The sequence below is a fragment of the Mauremys reevesii genome, linkage group 1, assembly GCF_016161935.1.
Source record: "Mauremys reevesii isolate NIE-2019 linkage group 1, ASM1616193v1, whole genome shotgun sequence".
NCBI classification, from domain to species: domain Eukaryota; kingdom Metazoa; phylum Chordata; order Testudines; family Geoemydidae; genus Mauremys; species Mauremys reevesii.
The window spans coordinates 224,738,825-224,765,598 of NC_052623.1; the positions used below are offsets into that span (position 1 = coordinate 224,738,825).

Here is a 26,774-nt window from a genome sequence, read left to right on the forward strand (position 1 = left end):
AATCTTACCACACTATAAGTGGAACCCTGTTATATCGAGGTAGCAGCAGGGTAGCGGTGGCAGGGCTCCAATGGTGATTTAAAGGGCCCGGGGCCCCCCGCAGCGGCCAGAGGTCTGAGCCCTTTAAAGCGCCGCTTGAGCCCCACTGCCGGAGCCCCGGGGTAGCGGCAGCAGGGCTCCAGTAGTGATTTAAAGAGCCCTGGACTCTGGCCACCGCAGGGAGCCCCAGGCCCTTTAAATCTCCGCCCAAGCCCCGCTGCCAGCTATAATGCAGTAAAGCAGCCCCGCCCCCCAGAGCGCTGCTTTAACGCGTTATATCCAAATTTGTGTTATATCAGGTCATGTTATATCAAGGTAGAGGTGTACGACCTTCTGCTGGATGGAATCAGCACCACCCTACGCTGTCAGTGGAGTGAGATTCTCCTTTAGCTTTAGCTCAAGTGGTTGCAGCCTGGGATGTTGAAGCAGCAGGAGGGGATTGCTATCCTTGCTGTTGCTGGGAAGTTTCATGCAGCCAAAGTGTCCTAAATCTCTATCAGCCACTTGTGTTATTTTTTCTCAGGGTTGTGTGTGTTTCTTTTTTTCTTTCCCACTCCCAACGTCAGTCAGGGACACTTTGTAAGTCCTTTGCTTTCCTTTTCACAGGATTGGGACAGTCAGCTGCTGACAGCTTTCCAACAGTCCTCTGTCAATCGTGCCCCACTGATGTCAGATACCATAGTGAGAGATTATGGATGATGGGACTAATCAATTACCGGAACCAGGGAACTCACATCTACTGATCATGCACCAACATCATCCCTGTGGGATCCCCTCATTCTGCAGTGACCATCAAACCAACCTTGCATGCAATTTTTTAATTCTTTTCCTTGGGCAATTCCCCAGATTAAATTGACTTGAAGCCAGACACCCTCCCCCTGGAAAGAAAAGTCAGACAGGAACTGCAAGCAGGGCACGAAGCCATAATCCAATCTCCCCAGCCAGAAGCTCCTCCGTGAATCCCTCACAGGTTTCCCACAATGCAGCACAGCCATTGCCTTCCCCACTTCCCAGCAGGAGGCTGCAGGAAGGTTATCAAGCTGTGGTGAGAGTCACTGCTGGATGCTTCGCTTCTATCCAGCCTCCTCCCCCTGTGCTGAAAGACAGGGCAGAGCAATTACCCAGCAGACGGGGCAGCAGCTCACCCCAAACACTTGAGAGATTCTGTCCCCCTTGGTATCATCTGGGAAAGCAGCTGGGCTGCTGTGTTAGAGCAGGCAGGCAGGACGGGTGTGATCCAGCCCAACCTTGGCCTCAGTGGGCTTTGGCGCAGGCCCTGCCTTGGCCAGCAATGGGTGGGCTCCTGAGCCCCTTGGGCGGGTTTCTGTCTTAGATCCAGCCCCAGTGAAGTGTTTCCTGGAGTGAAGCTCCATTTTATCCCTTCGGAGGCAGCTTGCACAGAGCCAGCGACAGCTGCCTGGTGTGTGTAGGAACCACCAGGAGACAGGGACAAATAGCTCAGCCCCATTCCAAAGGCCAGATTCCTTCTTCCCTCCCTAGACATGGTGGCACCATCCCAGCTGCTGCTCCCTATTTGCCCCATGACAAGCAGGGCTCCTGCCTCCCCCACAACTCCTCCCTCCCACCACAAGGGTTTCAGCTCCCAGCACAACAGAGTGGTCCTTCCACCCCCACAGGAGACCCCTCTCTCAGCCCCTCTTCCCCAGTCCCCTGCAGGGGCTTCCTCACTGTGTCCTGACAAGTGCTCCCCACAACCTAGCAGCCACCCCATTCTCCCCTGGGGCACCTCCTGCCCTCTGGAGTCCCATCATACCCCACCCCAGACATCCACTCTCACCCACCCCCGCCCCCAGCTGTCAGCTCCTGAGCCGCTGGTTAGCCTCTCTGTGGGCCAGAGCTCACACCTACCTCAGCTGCAGGCAGCATTATAGTCAGCCAGGGCTCGCTCCTCTGCAATGGGAAACAAGAAAGCCAGAATTACACCCCGGGGAGAGTGTGCAGAGTCTGACACCAGCTCCCTTCAGCCACAGCTTGGAGGCCAGGAAGAGCCTCAGCTCCCTGCCTGTATACACAGCAGCCACCACAACCCACCTGGCTGGTAGTAGTCATAGACTTTGATGTTGGCTGGTTTCAGGCCCTTCACCTCGATCTCTTGTTCCAGTTGCAGGACAAAAGTCTGTGACTCATCGCTCAGCTTGTGGAGGTAGGAGGGAGACCAGCCGGGGAAGGGAGGGTTAGAGAGAAAGAAGTTACACACCTGACTTGGTCAGGGCTTGCCGTGACTTTCGCCTCTTAAAGCATTTCCAGGCTGTTAGAGGGTCAGGACTTTAGAAAAGGAGCAACTACCAGGATTGGCAAACAGCAGACAGAGGGACAGGGCTATGCAAGCTTCCCCACTGAACTGCTCTGCCAATGTCCCTCAGACCTGCCCTGCAGCCCCCCTGCTATCCCAGTGCTGGGCTCCCCCCACAGCTCTGCCAATGCCCCTCAGACCTGCCCTGCAGCCCCCTGCTATCCCAGTGCTGGGCTCCCCCCACAGCTCTGCCAATGCCCCTCAGTCCTGCCCTGCAGTCCCCTGCTATTCTAGTGCTGGGCTCCCCACACAGCTCTGCCAATGCCCCTCAGACCTGCCCTGCAGCCCCCCTGCTATCCCAGTGCTGGGCTCCCCCCACAGCTCTGCCAATGCCCCTCAGACCTGCCCTGCAGCCCAGCCACCCCCACTTCTTGTCCAGACCAAAAGTTATTGCTCAAATTTACCTTCTCCAGATAAATGAAGATTACATCAATTTTCACCTCCGTTTTCCTAACGAGGGGTCTCTGCTGAAGCTGACATAGGAGATAAGAGAATTTCTGAGCTCCTCCTCCTCCTCCCCCCAGGGAAGGGAGTGTGAGAGAGTCTATAGCAGGGGAAGGCAACCTATGGCACGCGTGCCAAAGGCGGCACGCAAGCTGATTTTCAGTGGCACTCACACTGCCTGGATCCTGGCCACCGGTCCGGGGGGCTCTGCATTTTAATTTAATTTTAAATGAAGCTTCTTAAACATTTTAAAAATCTTGTTTACTTTTATATACAATAATAGTTTAGTTATATGTTATAGACTTACAGAAAGAGACCTAAAAAGGTTAAAATGTATTACTGGCACGCAAAACCTTAAATTAGAAGGAATAAATGAAGATTCGGCACACCACTGCTGAAAGGTTGCTGACCCCTGGACTATAGTTTCAGAGGGATGGTGTAAGAAGTGCCCCGCCCCTGCCCTTATGTCAGGTTTCGTTTCCTCAGGCGTCCCCTCATGGAGAGTTTATTCATAGATTCCGAGGCCGGAAGGTACCACTGTGACCTCAACATAGACCATATAACATGCCCAAAATAATTCCTAGAGTTGGTATAAACACTGTCAGTGATGGAGAACCTACCATGACCGCTGGTAACATGTTCCAGTGGTTCATTACTGTCACTGTTAAAAATTGAGTAAAAATGAGTGCTTTACTCGTGATAATTCTTGCAGGCCCAGGGAAGAGCAGAGTCCTGCCCGGATGCTCTCCAAATGAGCTGGGACAATCTCCCCCTCCCAGGAGCGAGGGGCATGGATATGGTGTACATGGCTACAGCCTGTAAATCCTCTCTGCAGCAGCTGGAGCAGTTCTGGGTCCGCCTGCTGGACATACGCTCTGATTCACAATCAGGCCAGCTGCTGTTTGGTCTGACTCCTCGCCCAGCTCACGAATGCTAGTACTGCTCCAAACACAGGGGAGGGAAGGCTCCAGATTCCCAGAAGCTAGGCAGCCTGGGAGTAGTGTGTAGAGAGAGATCAGTGGTGGCCTAAGGTGGTACAAAGGCTCCAAGTGTTATGGAGGGTTGTGGGAGCAGCTGAGTGAGGGCCGAGCAGCGAGTGAACAGAGGAGTCCCCACAGCTGTCTAAGCCCCCTCTCCCCCATGCAAGGACAGATCCCACCAGTGATTCACCACCTCAGCCTTCGCCATGGCCCCCATTCTGATGCCAAGGTTCCTTACCGATGTGCGGGAGCCTGAAGCCAGACTGAATCCAGACAGCAGGGAGACCTCCACAATCACCATGTTGGAAGTGACTCTGCTCCCGATGTAGCTGGGAGTGGGGAGATGGTCAGACTGTGAGCAAGGGCTAAATGAGGCTGTAACATTTCCTCCCCATCAGTCCTCGCCAGCACTATCCCTCCTGTGCACAGGGACTGGTGCCCAGCGTCCTGGCAGGGAGATGAGGCCTTGGCATTTGAAGATCTGGGGGCTAATGGGATCACCCTGCTCTTATCTGCCCCACCCTCTTGGGTAGCCCTCAGAGATTCCCTCCTTTGTACCTATCAGGCTCCTCCCCCAGCTGGTTAAAGCTGCAGGACCCTCCCACTGTCCCACTCCCTTGACAGGCACCTAGTGCTGACCTTCTTCCCCATCTCTCCCTGCTGTCCTTTCCCTACATGGATAAGCACCCCAGCCCTTTGGCTTGCCTTGTTCCCAGCTGCCAAAGCTCTCTGCATCCCCTAGCCAGGTGGCCTGATCCCCTGCCCAGCTCTGACACTCCCTGCTCTGCTCCAAGCAGGGGCTGTGTCCCAGGCGAGTGGTGTATACATGGGGGGGATATTGCAGGGTCACCTGACGTGGATGTGGACAGTGAGGAAGTGTGCATTGCCCTTGGCACAGTCGATCAGCTGTGTGGTGACGCGCAGAGAGAAGGTCACGGAGACCCATGGAGGAGGCTCGTTGTATCTCAGCACCGTCTGCAGAGGAGTGAGAGGAGGGGAAGCGACAAATCAGAAATGCCATGTGGAGGGAAGCGGCAGATTTCCCAACCGCCACCAGCAGCACTTCCCCCTTGTCTCAGACACACTCCCCAGTGACTCACCTGGGCATAGATGCAGCCACTGCCCTGGGCCTGCACTGAGAACTCCCCAGGGATTTCCGTTAGCACCGCTTGCTGCAGCAGCAGCCGGTTCTTGTGGGTGACCTGGAACTTCCTCTCAAAGCTCCCCTGAGACTTCACCGTCACTGTCACCTGTGCCAGTGTGCTGAACGTCCGGGCTGCGTACTTAGCCAGGGCCTGCAGTGCGACCACCGTGTCCTGGCGAGGGAGAGACAGCTACCTCACTGTTTGTGTCAAACCCTGCGGGCACAGGGAGGGATCTGTGCACCTGGGGGATACCCCCCTCCATTCCCCAAGCGCCGCGGGATCTGTGCCCCTGGGTATGAGCGCTAGGCTTCTCCCTCTGCCTGAGTACAGGGGTAGCCCCGGGATTCACATTCTCTGTTCCTGAGTTCAGCAGGGGCCACAGCCCACGACATTAGCACTGGGTACATGGCACCAGCTCCCAAGAACAACCACCCCGCAAGGCACTAGCACCTGCGTTCACCCTCCCAGGCAGTGGGATAACTCCCCCGGGCAAAGCAGTGCTGGTGTTTGCTCTCCGGGGGCCACAAAGGGTCTGAGGTAAGCAGGATGAAGTTTAATAAAGACAAATGCAAAGTGCTCCACTTAGGAAGGAACAATCAGTTTCACACATACAGAACGGGAAGAGACTGTCTAGGAAGGAGTACGGCAGAAAGGGATCTAGGGGTTATAGTGGACCACAAGCTAAATATGAGTCAACAGTGTGATGCTGTTACAAAAAAAACAAAACATGATTCTGGGATGCATTAACAGGTGTGTTGTGAGCAAGACACGAGAAGTCATTCTTCCGCTCTACTGTGCGTTGGTCAGGCCTCAGCTAGAGCATTGTGTCCCGTTCTGGGCACCACATTTCAAGAAAGATGTGGAGAAATTGGAGAGGGTCCAGAGAGGAGCAACAAGAATGATTAAAGGTCTAGAGAACATGACCTATGAAGGAAGGCTGAAAGAATTGGGTTTGTTTAATTTGGAAAAGAGAAGACTGCGAGGGGACATGATAACAGTTTTCAGGTATCTAAAAGGGTGTCATAAGGAGGTGGGAGAAAACTTGTTCATCTTAGCCTCTAAGGATAGAACAAGAAGCAATGGGCTTAAACTGCAGCAAGGGAGGTGTAGGTTGGACATTAGGAAAAAGTTCCTAACTGTCAGGGTGGAATAAACTGCCTAGGGAGGTTGTGGAATCTCCATCTCTGGCGATATTTAAGAGTAGGTTAGATAAATGTCTATCAGGGATGATCTAGACAGTATTTGGTCCTGCCATGAGGGCAGGGGACTGGACTCGATGACCTCTCGAGGTCCCTTCCAGTCCTAGAATCTATTAATCTAAAAAGCCGCCCTGTGTAGAGATTCAGCTCCCAACCTATTCCTCCACCCGACACCCTAGAGGGAGGGGGGCTCTGTCTCTGATGGGAGCCGCTCATCACCTGTGTGGAAGCAAACCCTCCGCGGGCATTCTGCTGCCGGGCCAGCCAGGCCACGATGCCAGCAGCAGTGGCCATGTCCCCTGCGTTTATACGTGGTTTGGAGAGGTAAGCCAGGAGCACATAGGCTGTCAGCTCAACATCCATTGACTGAGTCCTAGGCCAGAAATCTGTGGAGCTGGGCTTGGGGCTCCAGTGGATTTGGCCTCCTAGGAAAGGAAAAAAATAACACACAAGTTACCTGGGGGAAAACGCATCTCCAGAGATGGAGAAAGCCCTAGAGGAATCATCCCAGTCATCCCCAGGGGCCCAACCCAGGATTGCTCCCTACAGTCTGTGCTCTGGGGATTTGTCCAGTCCTAGATCTCAGTGTTCGGAATGATGAGCCTTCCACCCTTTCCCTTGAGGAAAGTTGCTCATTCTCACAGACTCCTCTGTGTTAGGAAGTGTTTCCTGATTGTCCAACTTGAAATGCCCCCCGTTGCTCTACTGCAGCCCGTGAGATCCACCCCCACAATCCACTTCCTCTTCCTGCTCGGTGATCACACCCTTCACATACTGTAGCCTGTTACCATGTTCACTGTGACTGTACAGCAGCCTGCAGGAGACCTGCTCCTGGAAGTGCTTCAACAGCCCTAAATATCCTACAAAATCAGAGTGTTTGTAATCGGGGCAGGGGGTTTCAAAAGCACTCAGCCCTGGCCTACCTCTGCTCCCATGGAAGTCACTGAGAGTTTTACCATTTGCACGTGCGTGTTAGGTTTTAGTGCTGAGTATGTCTGGGCAGGTCTAACTCCTGGATCCTGCAATGCAGTTAAAGGCCACGAAAGCAGCCTCCTGAGCCCCTATTCAGTTCCTCACAAAGCAGCCTGCCTGGCTTTACAGACTTCACCCCACAGGGCTTGACCAGCGCTGCTGCTTCCGACTGACCATTCACACCTTGCTGGGCAGGTGTATGCTGCTTTTGCTCCCAGCAAATCAGACAACAGTCCCTGCCCTGAAGAGCTGCCAGTCTAACCCAGTACCTGATCTGATGGCCTGTTCATCCAGCTTGTACAGCAGCTCCTGGGTCACCTCATAGTCCCCGGCCAGGGCGAAGGCGTAGGCCAGCACGGCTTCCGTGTAAATGTTGGTGACATTGTGAACGGCGTGAATGAGGCAATGTAAGGCGGCCTGCACCATGCTGCCCTGTGCGGGAGAAGATGCCCACACAGAGGTCACATCTCAGACAACTGGTATCCCTTTATCTGCAGGTTAGCTAGGACCACGTACAAACCTGGGGACAATTGCACTAACTTAAATGGGCTTACAGCAGGGATGAATGAGACCCCTTGAGTCTGCACTGGCACAGCAGCTACACCGGCACAGCAATACTATGGGCCAGCCTCTGATCTCTGTGAAATGGGTGTAACTTCACGAACGCCAGTAGAGTTACTCCAGCTACACTTGTGTAACAGAGCAGAATCTGCCCCACTGAGTGGTTTTAACTCTACACCGCAACAGCTCTACAATGTGCCTGCCCTGCAGATGCACCAGGACTCCTGCATTACTAACTCTCACTGCTCTGTCACACCATGCCAATTATGCTGAGTGTGAGCTTCCTCCAGGCAGTGTCTTATCAACACCTGACCTGGCAGATGCCAACAGTGGAACAGCCTCAGAGCCCTGCCCTCTTGGTGCCCAGCCACAGAAACGGTTGCAGCAGTGCAAACTTCTCTAAAGCAGTGCCCCATCAGTGCCTGCCCAGAGGGATTCCAGCCCGCTCAGCTTCCTCACAGCAGCGCCCAGCTAGGGCCTAGAGGAGGAAAGGGAGAGATGGGGGAAGAGGCGGACAGGCTCACCTTCAGTGGCTGCCCCAGCTCCAGCAGTGCCGCAGTGATGTAGGCCCCCAGAGAGATCTCATCATTCACACCGCCCTGTGGGAAGTACCAGAATACAGAGAGATGGGAGAGTGGACATGCAGCACAGGTTAGCAATCAAATGTCATTCTAATGGGTGTGTCCCCTGTGGAGAGCCCCGGGGCCTAGTCAAGACCCATTTTCCTATTTAAAGGGGTTTCTAGGGTTGGGGAGGTGTTTCCTTGGGGTGTGTCCCCTGTGAGAATCCTAAGGGATCTACCCCAGACTCTGTTCCCTATAGGGCTGGTGAGAGGAATCCCAGGGCTGATCTCCCAGGATTCTCCTTGGCCCCCACAATCCTTTGCGGTCACAGCGTCTGCCCATGTGTGCTCAGTCCCCCAGCTCCCCTATTTGGTTTGGCTTCTATTTACCTTCATGGAAGAGTGGAAGAGCCTCCCTTTGTTGGTAAAGCAGCCGCTGGGGAGCTGGTGAAGCTCCAGCCATTTCAGGGCATCTTGAATGTTCTTGTCATCTATGAAGATGGATTTTTTGGCTTGTCCAAAACTCTTAACCACAAATGCCGTCAGCCTAGGAAGGTGGGGGTGGAGGAAGGTGGTGGGGGACATGGGGAGAGACAGACAAAGACACAAAAGCTTAAATTCTTCCCTAGCAGAAGCCCATTGAATTCAGCACCATTACACCAAGAATGACTTTGGCCCAGCTGATTTATACAGTATTGAAAGTGAGAGGTAGAGGTTCCCCATTTGGTCCCATCCAGCCCTTCTCTGTAGGACCAACTCAGCATGGCCTCCCTACAGCGCATGTTCTAGTGCTTTGCCCAGTCTAGTTTGAAAAGTCCTATGTGATGGGCCCTTGCTTTCTTCTGGGAATCAGTTCCCACCTCTCACTACCAGGAAGAGTTCCTAATCTTCAATCTATATTTCCCCTTTCTTAATTCCATCCCATGATCCCCAGGTAGCCCGTCATGCCTCCAACCACTAATCCCTCTCCCTCCTTGTTTATGTCTTGAAGATACCTGTGGGCAGTTGTCTAAGGGGACTGGGAGTGGGAGGGGTTGTGATTATGGCATCACAGAGCCAAGCCTGGCAGATTCAGCAATTTCCATTTCTCTTCCACCCACCTGATCATTTTGGTTTCTCTTCTCTGAGCTTTCTCCAGTCCATCAATGGCTTCCTGGCCCTGGGATGCCCAGAGCCACAGTGCGGGGCACTAGCTTTCCCCACCCCCGCCCTGCTCTGCGAGGCGATGCCTCTGTGTGTGCCACCCAAAACCACACTGGCCATCTAGCAGTCATATCACATTGCCAACGCCTATCTAATCTACTCTCATTAGGCCTTTCTCAGCGTCACTGCTCCCAGCATGTGTGTATCAGATTATCTTTCCCCAGCTGTAATAGCAGGCATCTATTCAGGCTGAGCATCAGAAGCAAGGGAAGGCACCAGCTCTTACCACGTGTTCCCCTCTCTATCACGCTGCCCAAAGGCGCTGTAAGCACCATGGCTGTGCTTATACAGGAGCTGCCTCTGGTACCCTGGGAAGAGGGGAAAGAAAACTCATATCGTGCACAGCAGTGCCAGGGAGAAGGCCGGTAGTGACAGGGGGTGCAGGAGAGGGGCAGGAGGTTATTGGCACAACAGGTGCCAGGCTGGATGCTAGTGGAGCTGGGCTCAGGGTACTTGCCGCTGCGCAGGAATCCCGTTGCCCTCTCCCTGATCTCCGGGGTCAGCTGCCCCGTCTTCTCCAGATACTGCAGCACGTAGATGATGGGGGCAAACAGCACCATGTTCTGCTCCCCACAGCCACTGGGCATCTGCACCAGCCGGTCCAGGTTCTGCAGCGCCGTCCCCATGATGTCACCTGCCAGGGGGAGGGGAAAAAAGAACCTTCAGTGCAATCTTAAATGCTGTCTTGTGGCTGATCATTCAAAACAGCCTGGGGTGCCCAGTCCAGATCTGACAGCTCAATCTTTAATTACCAGGATGAGAGCTATGGCTGTGGGGATGCAGGAGGGGGACTCACGGGAAGTTATGGGTGTTTGGCAAATGTCTAATCTGGGGAGAACAACACAGGTTGGATACAGTGCGAACCGACTGGAAACCTTTGCTTCAATCCTCCAGTTAAAAAAGCTGAGCTGACCTCTAATTACAATGAGCCCTGCTTGTAAAAGGACACCAATGGGGCTGTTTCTTTGGCTGTGCTGAGAGGTGACCATGTTACACAGGGAGAGTAACACAGAGGCACTCTTGCAGGGCCTGAGATTTTACTGCCTTTAAGGCAAGCAGATAGTGTTAGTAGGTAAGTGGCAGCTCTGGTGTCATTCTGTTTCATCACTGCAGTTGCCTCAATCTTTTATCTGGCCAGATCAGAAGCACTGAAATCCAAAGAGGACAGTAGCTGTTCTCACCTGACTGGAAGTGGAAGTGGAAAATCTGAGGGGGAAAAGCCTTGTTCTCTGTTATATCCCAGGGGCTGTCTTAAAGTAAGTCTCTTATAGTGCAGTCAGGAGCCCCGGCCCTGACTGCCTCGTCCTGTAGCAGTCCTGTACTGGGTCACTAGGCAGCACGGCCTATGAATGAATCCACCAGTCAGAGCCAGAGAGAACCTCAGGGTCTGGCTGTGTCCAGCAGCCTCAGTAAAGAATCCCCTTTGGCTTCATTACAGCCAAGGCCAGTCTGTTCTCCACTGCAAGGCTGCACTACAGCTGTGAAACTCAACATGGCTGTGAGCACTATTGAGTATATCCCAGTCAGGCTCCCAAAGTCCTGTCCCAGCTGGCACTGGGCTCAGTGTAGGCCTTGGCCTGCATTCTCTGGAGGCAGCCTCTTTGGTCCAAAGTCCTGCTCAGGAAGGTGCAGGGGATCTTCCCCCAGGACACTCCCTTCCCCTTTAAAGTTGGGGTGCCAATCTAGAACTTCTGAACCAAGGTGGTTGGAAAATCTCGGAGATTCACTAATAAACAATCACCAAATCTTTTGAGGCTTCCCCTGTCACTAATGGGACATGGCTGCCCAGCTCAGCACCTGTTTGTCTGTAACAGGAGTCAGTGAGCTCAGACACTGGGGCAACTTACCCAAGACAGAGATGGTAGCTCTGGCTGATCCTTTCACTACATTAGCAGGGAGGGTGAGGGACACAGGGTCTTTGACTGTATTTCCTGATGATCACACGTTAAAGAAACAGCATTAGAAATCAAGCTGTAGGAATCCACCCAAGGAGATGAGGTGGTTACCAATAAATCAGAGGTGTTCACATCTTGATCGCCCCCATCATCCTGGCCAGTGCAGTCCTCTCTCCAGGGCTCTGGCTAGTCCCAGTTTTAAAAATTCCCCAGTGATGGAGCTTCCAACACTCCTCTGGGGGAGACTCTCCCAGCTTTGTTATCATCCTGTCTCATGTACCTCCCCCATGCTCATTTTCACCTGGCTAGCCCCACTTATGCCATCAGATCCCTCACCAACAGCCTTTCCTTCCTTGTTGTGATCCCCGTTAGAGCAGTAGTTGTAGATCCTGCACTAACTCTTTACAAGGCACTGGCAGAGTGACTATGGAGATAAAATGGCATCAGAATATGAAAGCCATTACCCCAAACTCCAAGCATATAGATTCAAGTTTGGTCACCACTTGGCTGGGCACCTTCCTGGGAAAAACCTAGAATGCTGCAGGGAGGGGCGTGGGGGACTCAAGGGGGCAGGGGTTCTTCCCTGAGTTATCACTGGCCTCAGTGCCCCAGTGTGGTGCTAGGGGGCGCTGTGCTAGAGGGAACCGGGTGGGTGGCTCAGCAGAGGGCGCTCTCGCCCCTGGTTGCGTGGTAGATGCAGTGGAATGCCAACGGGAGGGATTATTTTTTGTCTTTTCATGTCCTGATACATCATCACGCTGAATGAGAAATACAGTTTTATATATTCCTTTATCTGCCATCCCTGCACACCAGTCCCATTCCCTGCCTCCAATGAATGCAGGGACAAAGCTCCTGAGACCCCTCCGGTGCAGCCCTCCTACCTCCTCTAGGGCACAGCAGGCAGCTGTGAGCCTTCTCCACGAGCACTCCCTCTGGCTGTTGGAGCAGAGACAGGGGCATTGGAGAGGACAAACAGGGTTACAAACAAGGTATCCAAACAGCTGCAAAATCCATGTGTGATTTCGGGTCTCAAGGGGTTGTGCCTGAGCTGTCAGGAGCTTTACCCCCATTAGCCTTGGGCTGGGGTGTCTCTCCTTTTATCCCCAGAGGGCTGGGCTGGAGCCGCCCACCACAAGGACCCCAGTGTTCCAGTCACAGTCAGGTCAAGGGAGCCGGAGGAACAAACCTCGAGGGAGGCGGCACCCTGGTCTGATCACATGCCGGAGCTGGCGTCTGATGGAGAATGGAAGCGAGAAGAGCACAGATGGGAGCGTGGGTATGGCGTGCAGGGTGGCATGGGAAATGGTGCAGCGGGGAGGGTATAAGCAGGAGAGTTGGAGGAGTGCTGAGGACAGCAGTGACTGGTGCAAAGGCTTTGGGATGCTGGCTCCAGCCAATGGCACAGGATGAGAACTTTGTTCCCCAAACACTCGTCCCCCCTTCAACTAGGGAGATGGGGTGACCCATGATCCAAAATCGTAAGGGATAGAGGGAAGCCTGGCCTCATACTGACCCGAACTAGCAGGGATTTGACCAGTGTATCCTTCCGTGGCATTGCTCGGGGGAAGGTCATCCTGCCTCCACACTGTGGCGTGTTGTCCATCACCACTGTGCTGACCGTTATATTCACCACCCCTGTCAATCAAATTGAACAGTGTCTGTTTCTCACAACTAGTGCCAGGCCAAGGCCATGTGCCCCAGCTGACATTTTGCTGACACTGATTAGGTGAGGGGCTGGAAGGTCTTACTCTAGCTGGTCCTGATAGTCTGAATGGTCTCATTGGCCTGGATTGGCCAGCTGGTGTAGTTGACCAGTCAGGATCGCTGACCCCTCGTGTAAGTGACTCAGTGATGTTACACCAGGAGCGATTTTGGCCCATTAAGAATATCAGTGTAAATGGTAAGTGCACTTCAGTGCAGATGGAGAGGGAAGACTCAGCAGCTACTTGGAAACTGAAGTCCCTCTTTATTGAGAGGCTGGGTCCGGTATGGCAGCAACAATGCGAGCTTGCCCTGCATGTACCTGTGTGCCTCTCCCTACCCAAGGTCAATAAGAGTCCACCTCACCTTCAAGGGACATGAGAGAGGGACTCCAAATCCCATCCATCCTGTCAACGGATGAGGGAGGCAATTAGTGCCAAGGTGGTTTTGTGTCTTGTCCCACTAGGAACTGGACTGAGAGCCAAGTGGGGACCCAGAGGTGAAAGGCTCCATATAAATCTCCCCAGTCTCTCTGTGCCACCCAGCCCCTCTTCGTCACAGTCCAGTGGTGATGGACTTACCGCCCCTCCACCACTGTCCCTGCCTTACCCAATGTTGTGGCTGTCACGCTCCATGAGAAGGTTCTGGATTCTTCTGCACACAGGCAGTGGATGTACCTGCAGCTCCTGCATAGCTCCAGCCGGAAGTCTGGGGATTTAGCCAGGGACACTTGGATCTGAGTGAGTGACAGAGGTAGGCAAGTGATTAGCCCTGCCTGGAAAGCCCAGCTGCTGGATGCAGAGCTCCCAGGCATGGCAGGGACTGCTCCATCGGGCATGCTGCCATGTGGAGTGGCAGGGGCACTCACCTGGATGCACTGCTGCAGGTAGTTGAAGATGGTGGCCTTTAGGGTGAAGGTCTCTTCCCGGACCACAGAGTACGGCAGCGTCACATCCACAAAGAAGGGCTGGAATGTCACAAGGCTCGTGGTTGGGGCGAGTCCAAAGCCCAGCCTGGCCATGCAGAACATCCCGGCTTTCCACTCGGTGATGGTGTCAGGCACTGTGACTGGGACATCCCTGTTTCCAGTGGGACTGAGAGCAGGAGAACCATCACATAGAGCAATTTAACGCACCACCTTATAATGGGAGCAAAGCCAGGGCCCCAGGCTCAGTGTGTGCAGTCGCAATCCTGATATTATCGAGCAGCCAATAACCCTAATCTCAGGACAACTCTCTAGTCCATTGATATTAGCCTTCCTTAGGAATGAAAAAGATGGAAAGAGACTTCGTACTGGGCCATATTTGGTCCATCCCCCAGGCCAGGATGGCTCCCTACAGTCTGTTCTCCTAGGCTTTGTCCAGGGCTCATTTAAAACTCCTCAGTGATGGAGCTTCCATCCCCTCCCTTGGGGAGACTCTTCTATAGTCCAGCAGACCCTCATTGTTAGTGTTTCCTGGTACATCCAGATTTGTGGGTTCCAACCCAAACATACTGGGGGTGGGAGCCACACTTTGAATTCAGCTGGGAACGTCTACCGAATTGAGAACTTGGTGTTGAACCAAGTAGAGGATGCCCACTGAGTGGGGACGCTTGGTCTTGAACCAAAAGGAGTGTTTTTCTGTGTTAAGTGTGGTGAGAGCTGAACCTTGCTCCCCAAGTTCCCAGCTGGTTTTTGGTTTGGCACATTACAAATATAGGGTTCAGCTACAAAATTCAGACCCAAGTTGGGGGAATTCAGGCCCTCTCCACCAAGGCCTTTGGGATCTTTGAATTTGGGCTTTTGCTTCCAATGCAGTGAGTCTAATCATGTGATCCACGCTCAGAAAACCCTTCTGTTTCAAAGAGAAAGACCAAAGGAGACAACCCCTTGCTCTGGGACAAAAATAGGTGTTTGGTGTCAGTATAAATACATTTGATCTGCTCTCAAGAGTCAACAGTGACTCCATTGCTACATCTGGTATGTGGGTAGAAGGGACCTGCCATGATATTTATGAGCAAAGATAAATTAATTAAATGTGTCTTGCTTGACTAAGGACAACAAAGTGGTGATAACGGTCTGTGATCATGGAGGTGTGTAACAACCAGGTAGTTCAGGAGGCTACAGGGAGATAATGTAGGAGGAAATGTGATAGAAATTGAGCAAAGTAAGAGATTCTGGATGTAGATCCGGAAATATTCCCTAACACTTAGGATCTACTGACTGGGAGAAAACCTCCCCAAATGGAGCAATGGAAACTCCATTGCTTGAATCACCATCAACCAGGACTAGACAATGCCCTGGAGAATGTGTTGTGAGAACAAACCTGTACTGGCTGGGACAGTGGCGGGACTGGCAAATCTTTTCCATTTAGGATTTTAAGAATTCTTACATCTGGCCTTTAATACAAATGCTGGGGAGAAATCACTCAGACTTAACAAGAAAGGGCACAGTTCCCTTCAGCCTCCATGGCATTCCTCCAGCTGCCAGTACCTACCCGACAGAGATCAAATCCCAGAGCCAGGTTTCAGGGAAATACTGGCGAACTCTCCCTGGGATAGTGGATTCTGGAGGAGCCTCTGAAACAAATAATACAGATTCCCAGTCAGGATTTGGGCGAGGTAGCCCCCTCAGTCACAGACTGTCCAGCGCTGGGACGGCAGGTTCAGTTGACAGAGGGAGGGTGTCAGGGCTGATAGTCTGTGAGTGAGGGGTTAGTCTGGCACTGGAGATGGAAGATTCAGGACAAAGCCACGCTTACTCCTGGAGACTGGCCCCCCATTAGTCTCTACCCAAAAGTGCCAAAGCTGAGAAGGAGCCCTGCCCCTCACTGACAAGTGGGTGCTGCACCCATTAGGGGGAGTGGGTGTTCCCAGCATGGGGCACATGGTGAGAGATGGCTGGCAGCTATGCTGTCCCAGGGACCTGGAAAGAAGAGCCTGGCAGAGGGGTGCACTTGGGAGCTCCTATGGGAAAGGAGGGAAAATGGGGAAAGGAAAGCAGCATTGTCCTAGGGAGGCGAGGGCCCTGGGGAAAGGGGAGAAGGGGAAGCCTCCATAGGGTGACCTTAGCGGAGGTTGCTTATGCTGTGCCTACCCATCAGCACCAGGGCACTGCTGGTGGGGCTGGGCTTTCCTCCTTTCATGCTGGGAGAATTGCAAGTGCCAGTGTGATCCTCTGGTGGGCCCTGCTGCCTCAATGCATGACTGGTCACATCACTGCTCTCCTGCCATTGGCAGCCTACTGTGTTTGAATTGTGCGCCTGATCCAAAGGCCATTGAAGTGTCACCAGGGCCTTAACGCAGTGTCCCAGATGCACTAGGGAGGGCACATGGAGACAACTCCACCCAACCCTAATCTCCACCTCTTGGCATCACGCTTCTCCACAGTGCTCCCCTCACAATGGATCTGTGGTTTAAGTTTGTCCCAGATCAACGGGATTTGTGCTCACTCTGCCTTGGTTTTGGATGGCTCTTTTGCTGGGAGTTGACTGCTGGGGTGTCCCACTGCGCCCCTCCCCCCGGACTTCTGAAGGAGCAGAAAGAAAGACAAACAAAGGAGAAAGGGAAAGGGGAGAGTGGAGGATCTGTTCAGCAGCTTGGGGAAGAGGAAGGAAGTACTGAAAAGAAACAGCAGAGACAGACAGCCATGAAATGTTTGAAGAAGTCAGAGGGTTTAGAGAGTGCAAAGCGAATAGCTACAAAGGAAATCACTGTTACCTTGGCCAGTGGATGCAGAGGTTTGAGAATAATTCGAAAGCAACTGAGCAGATCAGGTAAGGTTAATTATAGTTATAAATTATAACACTTTGCATTGCTCAGCACCAAGGGGCTCAAAGCACTTTGCAAATAATAATGATTTAAGCCTTATAATCCCATTGTGAGACAGCGCAGTATCATTATCCCCCTTTTACAGATGGGGAAACTGAGGCACACAGAGGCAGTGACTTGCTCAGGGCAACACAGCAGGCCAGTGGCACAGATTTGAAGAGAACCCAAGTCTCAGAACTCCCTGTGCTGAGGACTAAGCACTGGGCAACTCCCCCTTCTGGGTTTTGGCCTCAGCCCTGGTTTTCTCTCAGTATCCATTGGCCAGGCAGAGGCAGGAATACCCACCCAGCAGCTGGAGGGAGGGAATGGATAAAGCTTACCCAGGATGCTGATGGGCCTTAGTGGGGGTGCTGTCGGCCTCTTATCCACGGGATAATAGCACTGAGTTGGCTTCTTTATCATGAGGTTGGAAAAGATTTTCAGGCCTACGCTCTGTTACAAAGAAAAAGAGTGATGGGGCGGGAGAGCAGCAGTTGCGATACAGCAAGGTCAGATTCATTAATAACCGTGATCTAACCTGAGCTGTTGGGATCAGCCCTACGTCTGGGGTGGTGCAGGGCTGCTCTGCCTCAGGAGGGGATGCGCCTCAGACTCCTGTTCCCCTCTTGCTCTAGGAGGGCGGCACATCACTGCGTCCCTTTCTGGGGTGCAGTTTACTTTCCCACTTGGGCCTGCCAGCTCCAGTGGCAGGCACATGGGGGCAGAGCCATTGCCTGCCCCCTCCCAGCACACTGGGAAGGAGTAGCTCATCCGTGCTGTGATAGGAGTAGGTCCTTTGTGGCTGTTCAGAGGTCTGAGCCTCATTGCCCATGATTCCCCTGCATGGCCTTGTAGGATGATGGCACAGCCTTGCCCGCTGTGACAAATCTATGGGCACCTGGAGCTGCGTTGCACATGGTGGGAGAGTGCCCACTACTGAGTCACCCAGACAACCTCCTGGAGGCCCCATTTGATTCTCAACCCCAAGCACTGACTGAAGCCTCCAATCCTCTCTCCTCGTCAGAAGGGGGAGTCTCAGAGACTTGGATTGGCCATTTAATGTCCGGTGACTCCAGTCACCTGCCCAATGTGGTCGCACTGCCAACCAGTGCTGTGTGTTACTGCCACCAATCTGAGGTGCCCACCTCGCTTGCCCTGCCCCAGCCAGTGAGTGTCACTGCCTCGCTATTGGTTGGGAAGGAGTAAAGAGGGGAAACACTTATCCCTGGAGGAAAATGATCTAGAAATCGGGAGTGTCCTGTAATGATGAACTCCAGGCTCTACGGCACAGTCTCCCCAAGGGATGAGGTGGAAGCCGCACGCCACTTGGGACACTAAAGCTAAAACTGGGCAAAGAACGGGGGAATAGACTGCAGAGAGTAAAGCTGTTGGGGGAGGGCACTTTCCCATTCGCATGTGTTTTCCCAGGTGTCATTTCCACACAAATTCCGGGAAAGGATCAGAGACAATTACCCTGAAGAGGTTAAAGACATCTGGCTGATAGGGATACCAAGGCCCCCGTGACACCAGTGGTAATAAAGGTGGAAGTCGCACACATAGATCTGGGTATTCCTCAACTTGGTGGGGGTACCCATGGCGGTGTATGAAAGGGAATAACTCATAGACCTAGGGAAAGCAACAGAATGGAAAGAATCAGGCAGAGAAGAGCAGGTATCTATCACTCTCACACCATCCCAGAGACAAATAATTGGAGATATACCAATCTCCTAGAACTGGAAGGGACCTTGAAAGGTCATTGAGTCCAGCCCCCTGCCTTCACTAGCAGGACCAATTTTTGCCCCATATCCCTAAGTGGCCCCCTCAAGGATTGAACTCACAACCCCGGGTTTTGTAGGCCAATGCTCAAACCACTGAGCTATCCCTCCCCCAAATGGCCCATATTTGCCCCTCCCTAGCACAGAAACCCCCCTTCACCCCAGCTTTCACCTCCAGCCCCTTCCCCGGCAGAGCTGCTGGTTCACAAGTCACTCCCCCTTTGTGTCTCCTCAATCCATCCCTGGACCTGGGTGACCATGACTCTGAGGGACAGACAGTCACTCACTGTTTGGTTGGTCAGCTCTTTCTCTGGCCTCATGAGGAGCACGCTCTTGTCCACTGCCCGGACTGCACACACCGAGCCAGAAGCCGCCTGAAGCTGGAGCTGGACTGTCGATCCTGGGAGAGTTTCTTTAGCTGAGAAGCCCATCGTCACCTTGATCAGCACATAGGGAAAGCAAGCAACAGTGGAAGAGAAAAAGAGATGTTACCTTTATGGGCCTTCCCACCCCTCCATCTCCACCCCTCCTTTTTCTCATCCCCACTCACAGATGGCAAACACCCTCTCCAGCTCTTTCCTCTGCTCACTCACTCTCTGTGCCTCTGACCTAGCTGGCAGTGGGGCCAGTTGGTCTTTCCTTTCAGCCCCACCCAGTGTTCTGGTTGGGAAGACATGATGGCTGGGTCTTTTCCGTGACGATCACCCAGATCTTTGCTCTTATAACTCTGCCCCAAGGCTAGGCACAGCTAGCAGAGCACTGCTCAGCGCACTGAGACAGTAACTGATCCCCACCTCACACTCTGAACTGTCCCACAGAGGCCTCCTCCCCCCCAGGATTCACTGGCTCCCTTTGATGCAGATTCTGTGGGCCCCAAAGACCATCTCTGATAGCAAGAGATCACTGGGACAGGCAATGCAGTGATAAGTCCCAGGGCAAATGGCTCTATAGCACTGCACAACTGACCACATGCATCCTGGTGCCTCGCTTTCCTCTGTGACAGCAGGTAGTGGCCATGGCTGGATGAAGGAAACCAGACTTGATGGTCCATTGCTCTGATCCTGCCCAGTGGAAGGTGGGATACTGCATTAGGCAGACTTATGATCTGATCTGGTATAGGAAAAGGAGTGAGACCAGACTAGATGGAGCCAGTGCCTTGCCCGCTCTGGATACTCTCATGCAGACCAGTCACTACTAGGTGGAAGCTCTGTGCCCCTGGGACCTGCACTTTCACCCAATGCTTGCACCCATTTTCTCCCCTCTGAAGATTCTGGGGCTCCAGTTTTCCCAAGGTGCACCAATCCCTCCCGGCTCTTTCCCCTCAGCACCACCCCCAGTTTCCCCCTCAGTTGCGAGTCTCACCTGGTTTTTGAAGCACATGGCAACATCAAACTGGATGCTGTCAGCTGCCACCCCTTTGCTGGGGAAGATGGCGTACACCACTAATGAAGGGGCGGGTGTGACATCAGAGGTGAAGGTCAGAGGGATGGAGAAGGAGCCTTTCAGTGCTTGATACAAAGAGAGAAAAAGTGTTTCCATCACAACTCCACCGAGATCTTCTCCTATCCCCTCTGCCTCCCTGAATGTCTAATGCACCCATCTCTGTGGTAACGAGGCATCTCCCACTATACCTCCACTCTCTTTTCCATGTCCTCCTCTCTGCTCTATCCTTCCCTCAACCCTTTTCAGTCTCTCCTCCCTTTGCTCCCTCCCCACTCCATCATTCCATCCTCAGTTTCCTTTGTTCCAGCTGCTATGATTTCTTCCCACAAGCCTCTCTCTGACCTATTTCCCATGTGTTATAGCTCTGTCATGGAACCAGGTCACTCAGAACCAAGGGGGATTTCAAGGGAAACCTATGAAACATCCATTGGTCCCCAGGAGCCCTTCAGGAACTGGCTCCACCCTCTAGATTAGCCCTGGGACCAGGTTTCAGAACTCACTGCTCAGTTTCCCAATCCGTATGTTCTTCTGGCCCCTAACAACAATCCCAGCTTTCCCAGTGACCTGAGGGAGGAGAAAAACTGGATGAATCTGCATGCTGTTATCCCCAGAATGCAATCAACCCCACCCCATGCACCCAAGTATAGCCCACAGGTTGTACCCTTGATGGAACTGAGGCTCTAAGATAAGGGTATTTTCACTGCTAGAATACTGGCTGATTCAGGGAGATCAGGGAATGAGATGAGGAGTCTTTCCCCCGAAGGGAACCAGTTATGAGTCGACCCCAGGTCAGGGGCAATGGATGGATAGTGAGTGCATCAGGGGATCAGGATGTGAGAGATGGGGTCTTTCACCTCCAGACAACAGACTCTAATCAAGCCTGGATGAATAGTGACCAGAAGTCATTCCCACTGGGTGGCTGTTTGGCTGCCTGTCTGAAAGGAATGAGGGGTTCTCAATCCAGTTCCTAGTGAGAGAAATGTGCACATCACAAAAACCCACCGTCCCTATTGATGCTGAGTGGCCTACTCTTGGCAGCCTCAGCAGAGGCCAAGGATGGAATAAGCCACACAGACTGAACTCCTCTCTCACCCATGGAGATGTCCCCAGGGCCCAGCTGAGGGTCATGTTGTGGAGAAGTTTGAACTGCCACTCCACATATTGCACCCAGAGGTCTCTGAGTGCCTGTCCATCTGGCACTTTCCCTCAGTACCAAATTAAGTGGCAGCTACAGCTTCTCCCTATAAGCTTCAGCTCGACAACCCACCCCACTGTGGGCTGCTCTCCCTTTCCCCATACATGATTATCCCTCCACTGTGACTCACATAGTAGGTGAAATCCATGCGGCTGGCTCCTTCTCCCAGGTCCTTCCGTCTGAGGGCAAATGTAACCTGGACATTCTGCTGCAGCCCGCAGGGCAGCGTTCCCGGCAGTGGGTGTATCTTCAGGAAGCTCTTGGTTGTGACATGGAATGGCTGCAGGTACTGGTAAGTGTTCACATAATCAATGTTGATCTTCCCAGGTTCCTGCACCAGATCCTCCAGATTGAATCTTCCCTAGGATAAGGTCACAGACACATAGAAATTAGGGATGAAGACCTGTACAGTCACATTTGATCTCCTCCTTCTCCCCAACCCACACCAAGGCAGTCTATGCTCTAGGGCTTTGTTCATGACCAGCTACAAATGTCTCAAGAGATAGGGCTTCCACCACTTCCCTTGTTATTCCTAATAACTGCACTGCCAGAGCTGTGTGGGGAGCCCAGGAGTGGAATAGCAGGGGGGCTGCAGGGCAAGACCCAGGGGTGTTGGCTGGGCTGTTTAGTTCCAAGTCTTCATGTTCATGAACACAAGTGTTGAATCTTCTGGACTTACCTCCAAAGAGACCGACGAGCTATTCCAGGCAGTTGTGTCCATGTTGAATGAAGCTCTTCCAGTGCCATCCGTAATGTATGTTTTGTTAAACCGTCGCCCCATGTAGCTTATCATGAGGTAAACTTTTGTGCTTTTCATAATATCCCCACGATGATCCTGTAGCTTAATCTGGATGCACCACAGAGGAACATAAAAACTAAGATCACTTATCTCCTTTAGTGTCCTACTCATCAGCATCCGGCCCGTGACTAATACACTTCCAGAGCACTGATTCCAATCTAGCCCCACAGCAGGGGCACTGGCTGGCTCAGAGGAATTGGAGTTGGCTCTTTTCACCTCTAGGACACTGGTTCCAGTCTGGAGCCACGTCAGGCAAAAGGGATATTAAGCTGTCCCACCTCTAAAGCCAAGTATTCAGTATCAGCCAAGTTGAGAGTGGTTGAAAATTGTCCACCCTCAGCTATATGGTGGCCTGTGTGAAAAGAGTTGGTGTGGGTCAGTCCAGTTCCTATGGGACAGGGGTCCAATCACATCTGCTAATGTCATTAATTAACCCCTTTGACTCTCATCAGACATCAGAGGTGAAACTACCTAAAAAAACTGGGGAAGGGAGGTGGATGTGGCATGAAAATGCCCAACTCGTGCAGAGTGCAGAGAGCAATAACAGCACAGGGAAACCCTGGTGTGAGGGGACATGTCCCCCACAGGTAGCTATACCTCTGGAGCAGAGGCTGAAGGAACATCTCTGCCAGCCCAGTGGGAGTACATCTAAAGCAAGGCTAAGGCCCATTGGCAGGGGGGAGAGGGAGGGAAGCTGTATGCATAGTGGGGCCAAAGAGATCGTGTCAGCTCTCCATCAGGTGTTGGTTCAGCACAATTTATTAGCCATTAAATTCACTTGCAAACTAGGGGAAGGAAAGAGAGGGGGAGAATCACCTTCCCTCTGTAGGGGACTCCAGGGATGTAGTAATCATCCAGCTCCTCAAATGTGGCAGTCACTGCTGTCCTGGAGATAAGAAATTGGCTGGAGGCATTGATTTGCAGCCCTACGTGAAAGGGAGAGAGGGTGAGGAATGTGAGCTAGTGCGGGGAGGGATAGCTCAGTGGTTTGAGCACTGGCCTGCTAAATCCAGGGTTGTGAGTTCAATCTTTGAGGGGGCCATTTAGGGATCTGGGGCAAAAACCTGTCCTGCTTTGAGCAGGGGGTGGTACTAGATGACCTCCTGAGGTCCCTTCCAACCCTGATATTCTATGAAGCTGGCACCAGGGAATGACTCCACCTAGAGAATGGCCCCTGGTTATCCAGCCTTTGTTCAATTTCATTTCATTATTCCTGTAATCCCCACTGGGAGCCTGCTAAACAATTCCTGCTTGGCAAGTGTACCCTTCAGAGACATGGAGACTGTTGGCATGGTGTGTGTTCCCAGAGTTGTCAAACACACCTCTGTAAAATCACTCCCTACATTCACAGCCACTCCCAACCCCATTGTGAAGCAACACTGCCTCAGAGCAGAGATCTCTGCAGGGGGGACACAGCCCAGAATGCTCCCTGACTCTCCTCATGCCTTGACACAACATTCTGAAAGGAATGGACAAAAAGAGGGATGAAGAGCTCCTGATCCCCTCCCACTCCATTGGTGTGACCAGTCTGGAAATACCTTCCATCTCAGTACCTTCCCTGTACCATCTGGTCCCACATGTCTCATGCATCTATGCTCACCTGTGCTGTCTTCCACCAGAGAGGCCTCTGCACTGAGCTTGCTGTCATACTCGTAGGAGGTGAGGTTAAAGACTGCCATGCTCACAGAAGTGGAGAAGCAGCCCCTGCTGGTGGTCTGGAAATGGAAAGGGTGCATGCATTAGCTGTACCTGGGTCGGGGGGCTGTGGAGACAGGAAGGAGTTACTGGGCCACACAGGCCTTGTGCAACTATTTCCCAGGCTACAGAATGGGCAGTGCTGCTGCCCTCTCCTGTCCCCCCTCTCCCTGACACCTCTGTCTCCACAGTGCTCCCTTCCTACCCGCTTACCCTCTCCGATAGCTCTAACCAGCTCACCTGGCCACTGTACTCTTCACAGATATCTGTGCCAAAGTGTCTTGGAGGCTGCTTGTACCGCCAAGCTTTCTGGCACAGGGTCACCTGGATGGTGCCCTGCACTGCTCTCCCATAGGTGTACCTGTGAGGAGCAGGGCAGAGGGGAAAGAAAACCAGGAGAGAGACACTAAGGAACAAGAGAAATATTGTAGAGTGTGCAGTGGCATGAGCACTGTGCTCCTCTATGGTTGCCTCCCTCCTGAGGCTCTCAAACCTCCACTCTGAGGGAGGTCAGTACCATTATCCCCATTTGACAGACTCTTCTTCAGGGCTTTTCCCAGTTTGATTCCAAATCACCCAAGTTGGGGCTTCCACACCTCTGGGTGGGGGGGCGATGTCACAGTCTAGCAACTCAGTGATAGGAATGTTTCCTCATAGCCCAGCCTGAAATGTACCCTTTCACTCCTGGCTCTCCCCATTCAGTGCCTTCTTGAACATTTTCTCCCTCTCCGTGGAGTTTACACTATCCACGTAGCAGTGGAGCGTTCACACATCCTCCTTCCCCCACCCCCACTTAGCTACTGCTAACAGCAATTTCCATGCATCCGACGAAGTGGGTATTCACCCACGAAAGCTCATGCTCCAATACGTCTGTTAGTCTATAACGTGCCACAGGACTCTTTGTTGCTTCTAACAGCTACGACTCCACTGAAACCCAACCGCTCCATTTATGAAGCAAATACGGTCAGCAGAGTTTAAGCAATGAGAAGCGGTGTGCTCTTCCCAGACATGATGGTGCATGTTCCTTCACCTCAAGAAGGGTCTCTCCAGGCTGGTATGTGGACCTCACCCTACCCCAGCTCTTTCCAGGTGGGCATGTGTATCTTCCCAGGGGACAGTCTCTCCAGCCTAGCACAGGGCTCCCCACTCCGAGTGAGGGCCACTCTCCAGCTGGACTCCTGTAGATCTTCCACAGGGAAAGACAATGGCTTGGATCTTGCCCTACACAGTGAATCTCTTGGTATCTGAAGAGGCACCCAATGTTTGCTCCTTCTCCTTTCCCATTTCGTTCCTTTGATGGACTCAGGGGATAGGGAGTGTAGCAGGGTGGTCCCCTGCTCCTGCCCTGAAGGGGTTAAAAACAGCCCTGGGAAGGGGCTGTGGCTGAGAAAGCAGCCTTTAGGCTGGGCTGATTGGGGAAGTGGCTGCATCTTGGGCCACACCCCAAACTGAGCCACAGGGCCTTATGAGAAGGCCAGGGAAGCCAGAAGCCAAGACAGTCTCTCTCTGCATTCAGAGGGAGATGGTCCTGGCTGCAGGGAGCTAGACCGGGCACCTGAGTGGAGCAGGGCTGGGGGAAAGGCAAAGGAGCTGGGGAGCTCCAGCCTGGAAAGCCCCAGGCTGCCGCCTCGCAGAGGGCTAACAGGTACTGGGGGTTGCAGAGGCAGCCCAGGGGTAGGCCAAGGCAGCAGGTCCAAACCCTCCTTGCCAGTGATGAATAGGCTGATACTGCAGTCTGCCCCAGGACGTGGGGCTAGACAATGACTGGCAGTGGCCATACACTGAGGCAAGGTGGGGATAGAGGGTGGGGGGGTTTCCTGAGAGGGGAGACCCTGAGAGAAAGGGGTTACTGCCAGGGGGGGCAGCACCCCATGTAAAAGAGCACTGGGGTCCAGGGAGGGACTTGGGGCCAGAGAACAGGCGGATCACTGGCCTGCAGAGGGCGGTCCAGGGCTGGAATGAGCTAATTCCCAGGAGTCGCCAGCAGGAGGCGCCGCAGGGGTGAGTCCAGCCCGTCTACAGGGGGGCTTGGGGAAGGGGTGTGTGACCATTGATTAGCAGCTCCCTCCCGGCAAAGCAGCCTCCTCACCTGCCACACACACGGAGTGGGAAGGTTTTATCCAATGCGTAAATCTGAATTGGCCCCTCAAAGAAAACCTCGAATTTTGGCAGCACTAAAAGGAAAAGCCAGAGAGAGCAGGTGAAGAACAGGCTGGCAGGACATAGGCTTAGGGAGGGGTCTCACAAGAGAACAGGGTGTGTGGGTGTGTGTGGGGGGGGGGTGTAGGCAAGGAGTGAATGAACAAGGGGAGGAGTATGTCCTATAGATCACTGCTGGGATCCCTCAATGAAATGGTGTTGGAGGAATTTCCAGCACGACTGTCATACTATTCCAGCCCAAGTATTAACTAGGCATCTTGATGAAGTGACATTTCAACTTATCCTGACTATGATTCCCGTATCATCCCACCAGGTGCGATCCTCCCCAGGTGTGACTCCTCCACTGGCATGTGATTAATCTTGGCTCTCAGATGGTATATGATCACTATCCCACTACTCAGATGAAAATGTTTTGCCTTCACATTTTTTTGGACATTAGAAATACGATCGATCGATAGGAGTTTCCTCTCCTCATATCTCTCCCCTCCACATTTCATCATACCATACTCCTCAACACTAAAGGTACTGGAAGCTTTTGTGCTGGCCACGCTGATGGTGTAAGTCCCCAGGGAAGGTTCATCAGCTAACTGGAAAGATAGATCCACCATGCCCTGCCTCGGCCGCACATCCAGCCATTGACCAATCCGGTTACTGTTGGGGTCCTGCTCTCGGAGAGAAAAAAAGGCAGCCGCCATTAGCACTGGCCTACTTGCTTATTTAAAAAAGCTGAGTCCAGAACATTCTAACAATTCTCGTTGCTTTTGCTCATTACGTTCTAAAATGGTCTGAGTTGTCAAACTCATAAAGTTCTAAGTCTATTTGCTTCTTTTTCTCATTAAAGTCTATTCAGCTGCAGTTCATAACCCAAAGATCGATAAAGGTTCCAAGTTTCAGAGAAGCCTA

At 52.7% G+C, this 26,774-nt stretch overlaps 1 protein-coding gene across 1 annotated transcript; it reads right to left on the reverse strand.

The window, feature by feature from the left end:
• Nucleotides 1-848: 848 nt before the first annotated feature.
• LOC120404390 (alpha-2-macroglobulin-like protein 1) lies at nt 849-26,774 on the reverse strand. The gene is made up of 31 exons (XM_039536840.1): nt 26,374-26,774; nt 25,801-25,885; nt 23,952-24,072; nt 23,617-23,731; nt 22,833-22,942; nt 21,897-22,064; nt 21,348-21,578; nt 20,523-20,586; nt 19,942-20,087; nt 18,867-19,016; nt 18,278-18,430; nt 17,146-17,257; nt 15,493-15,574; nt 13,884-14,109; nt 13,625-13,751; nt 12,828-12,949; nt 12,196-12,250; nt 11,267-11,350; nt 9,877-10,053; nt 9,646-9,727; nt 8,607-8,763; nt 8,179-8,253; nt 7,363-7,525; nt 6,341-6,546; nt 4,878-5,093; nt 4,628-4,752; nt 4,016-4,106; nt 2,758-2,826; nt 2,092-2,194; nt 1,909-1,950; nt 849-1,135 (listed from the first exon to the last, which is right to left on the reverse strand). The coding sequence occupies exons 1-30, from the start codon at nt 26,564-26,566 to the stop codon at nt 1,910-1,912; spliced, it is 3,849 nt and encodes a 1,282-aa protein (XP_039392774.1). The 5' UTR covers nt 26,567-26,774; the 3' UTR covers nt 849-1,135; nt 1,909.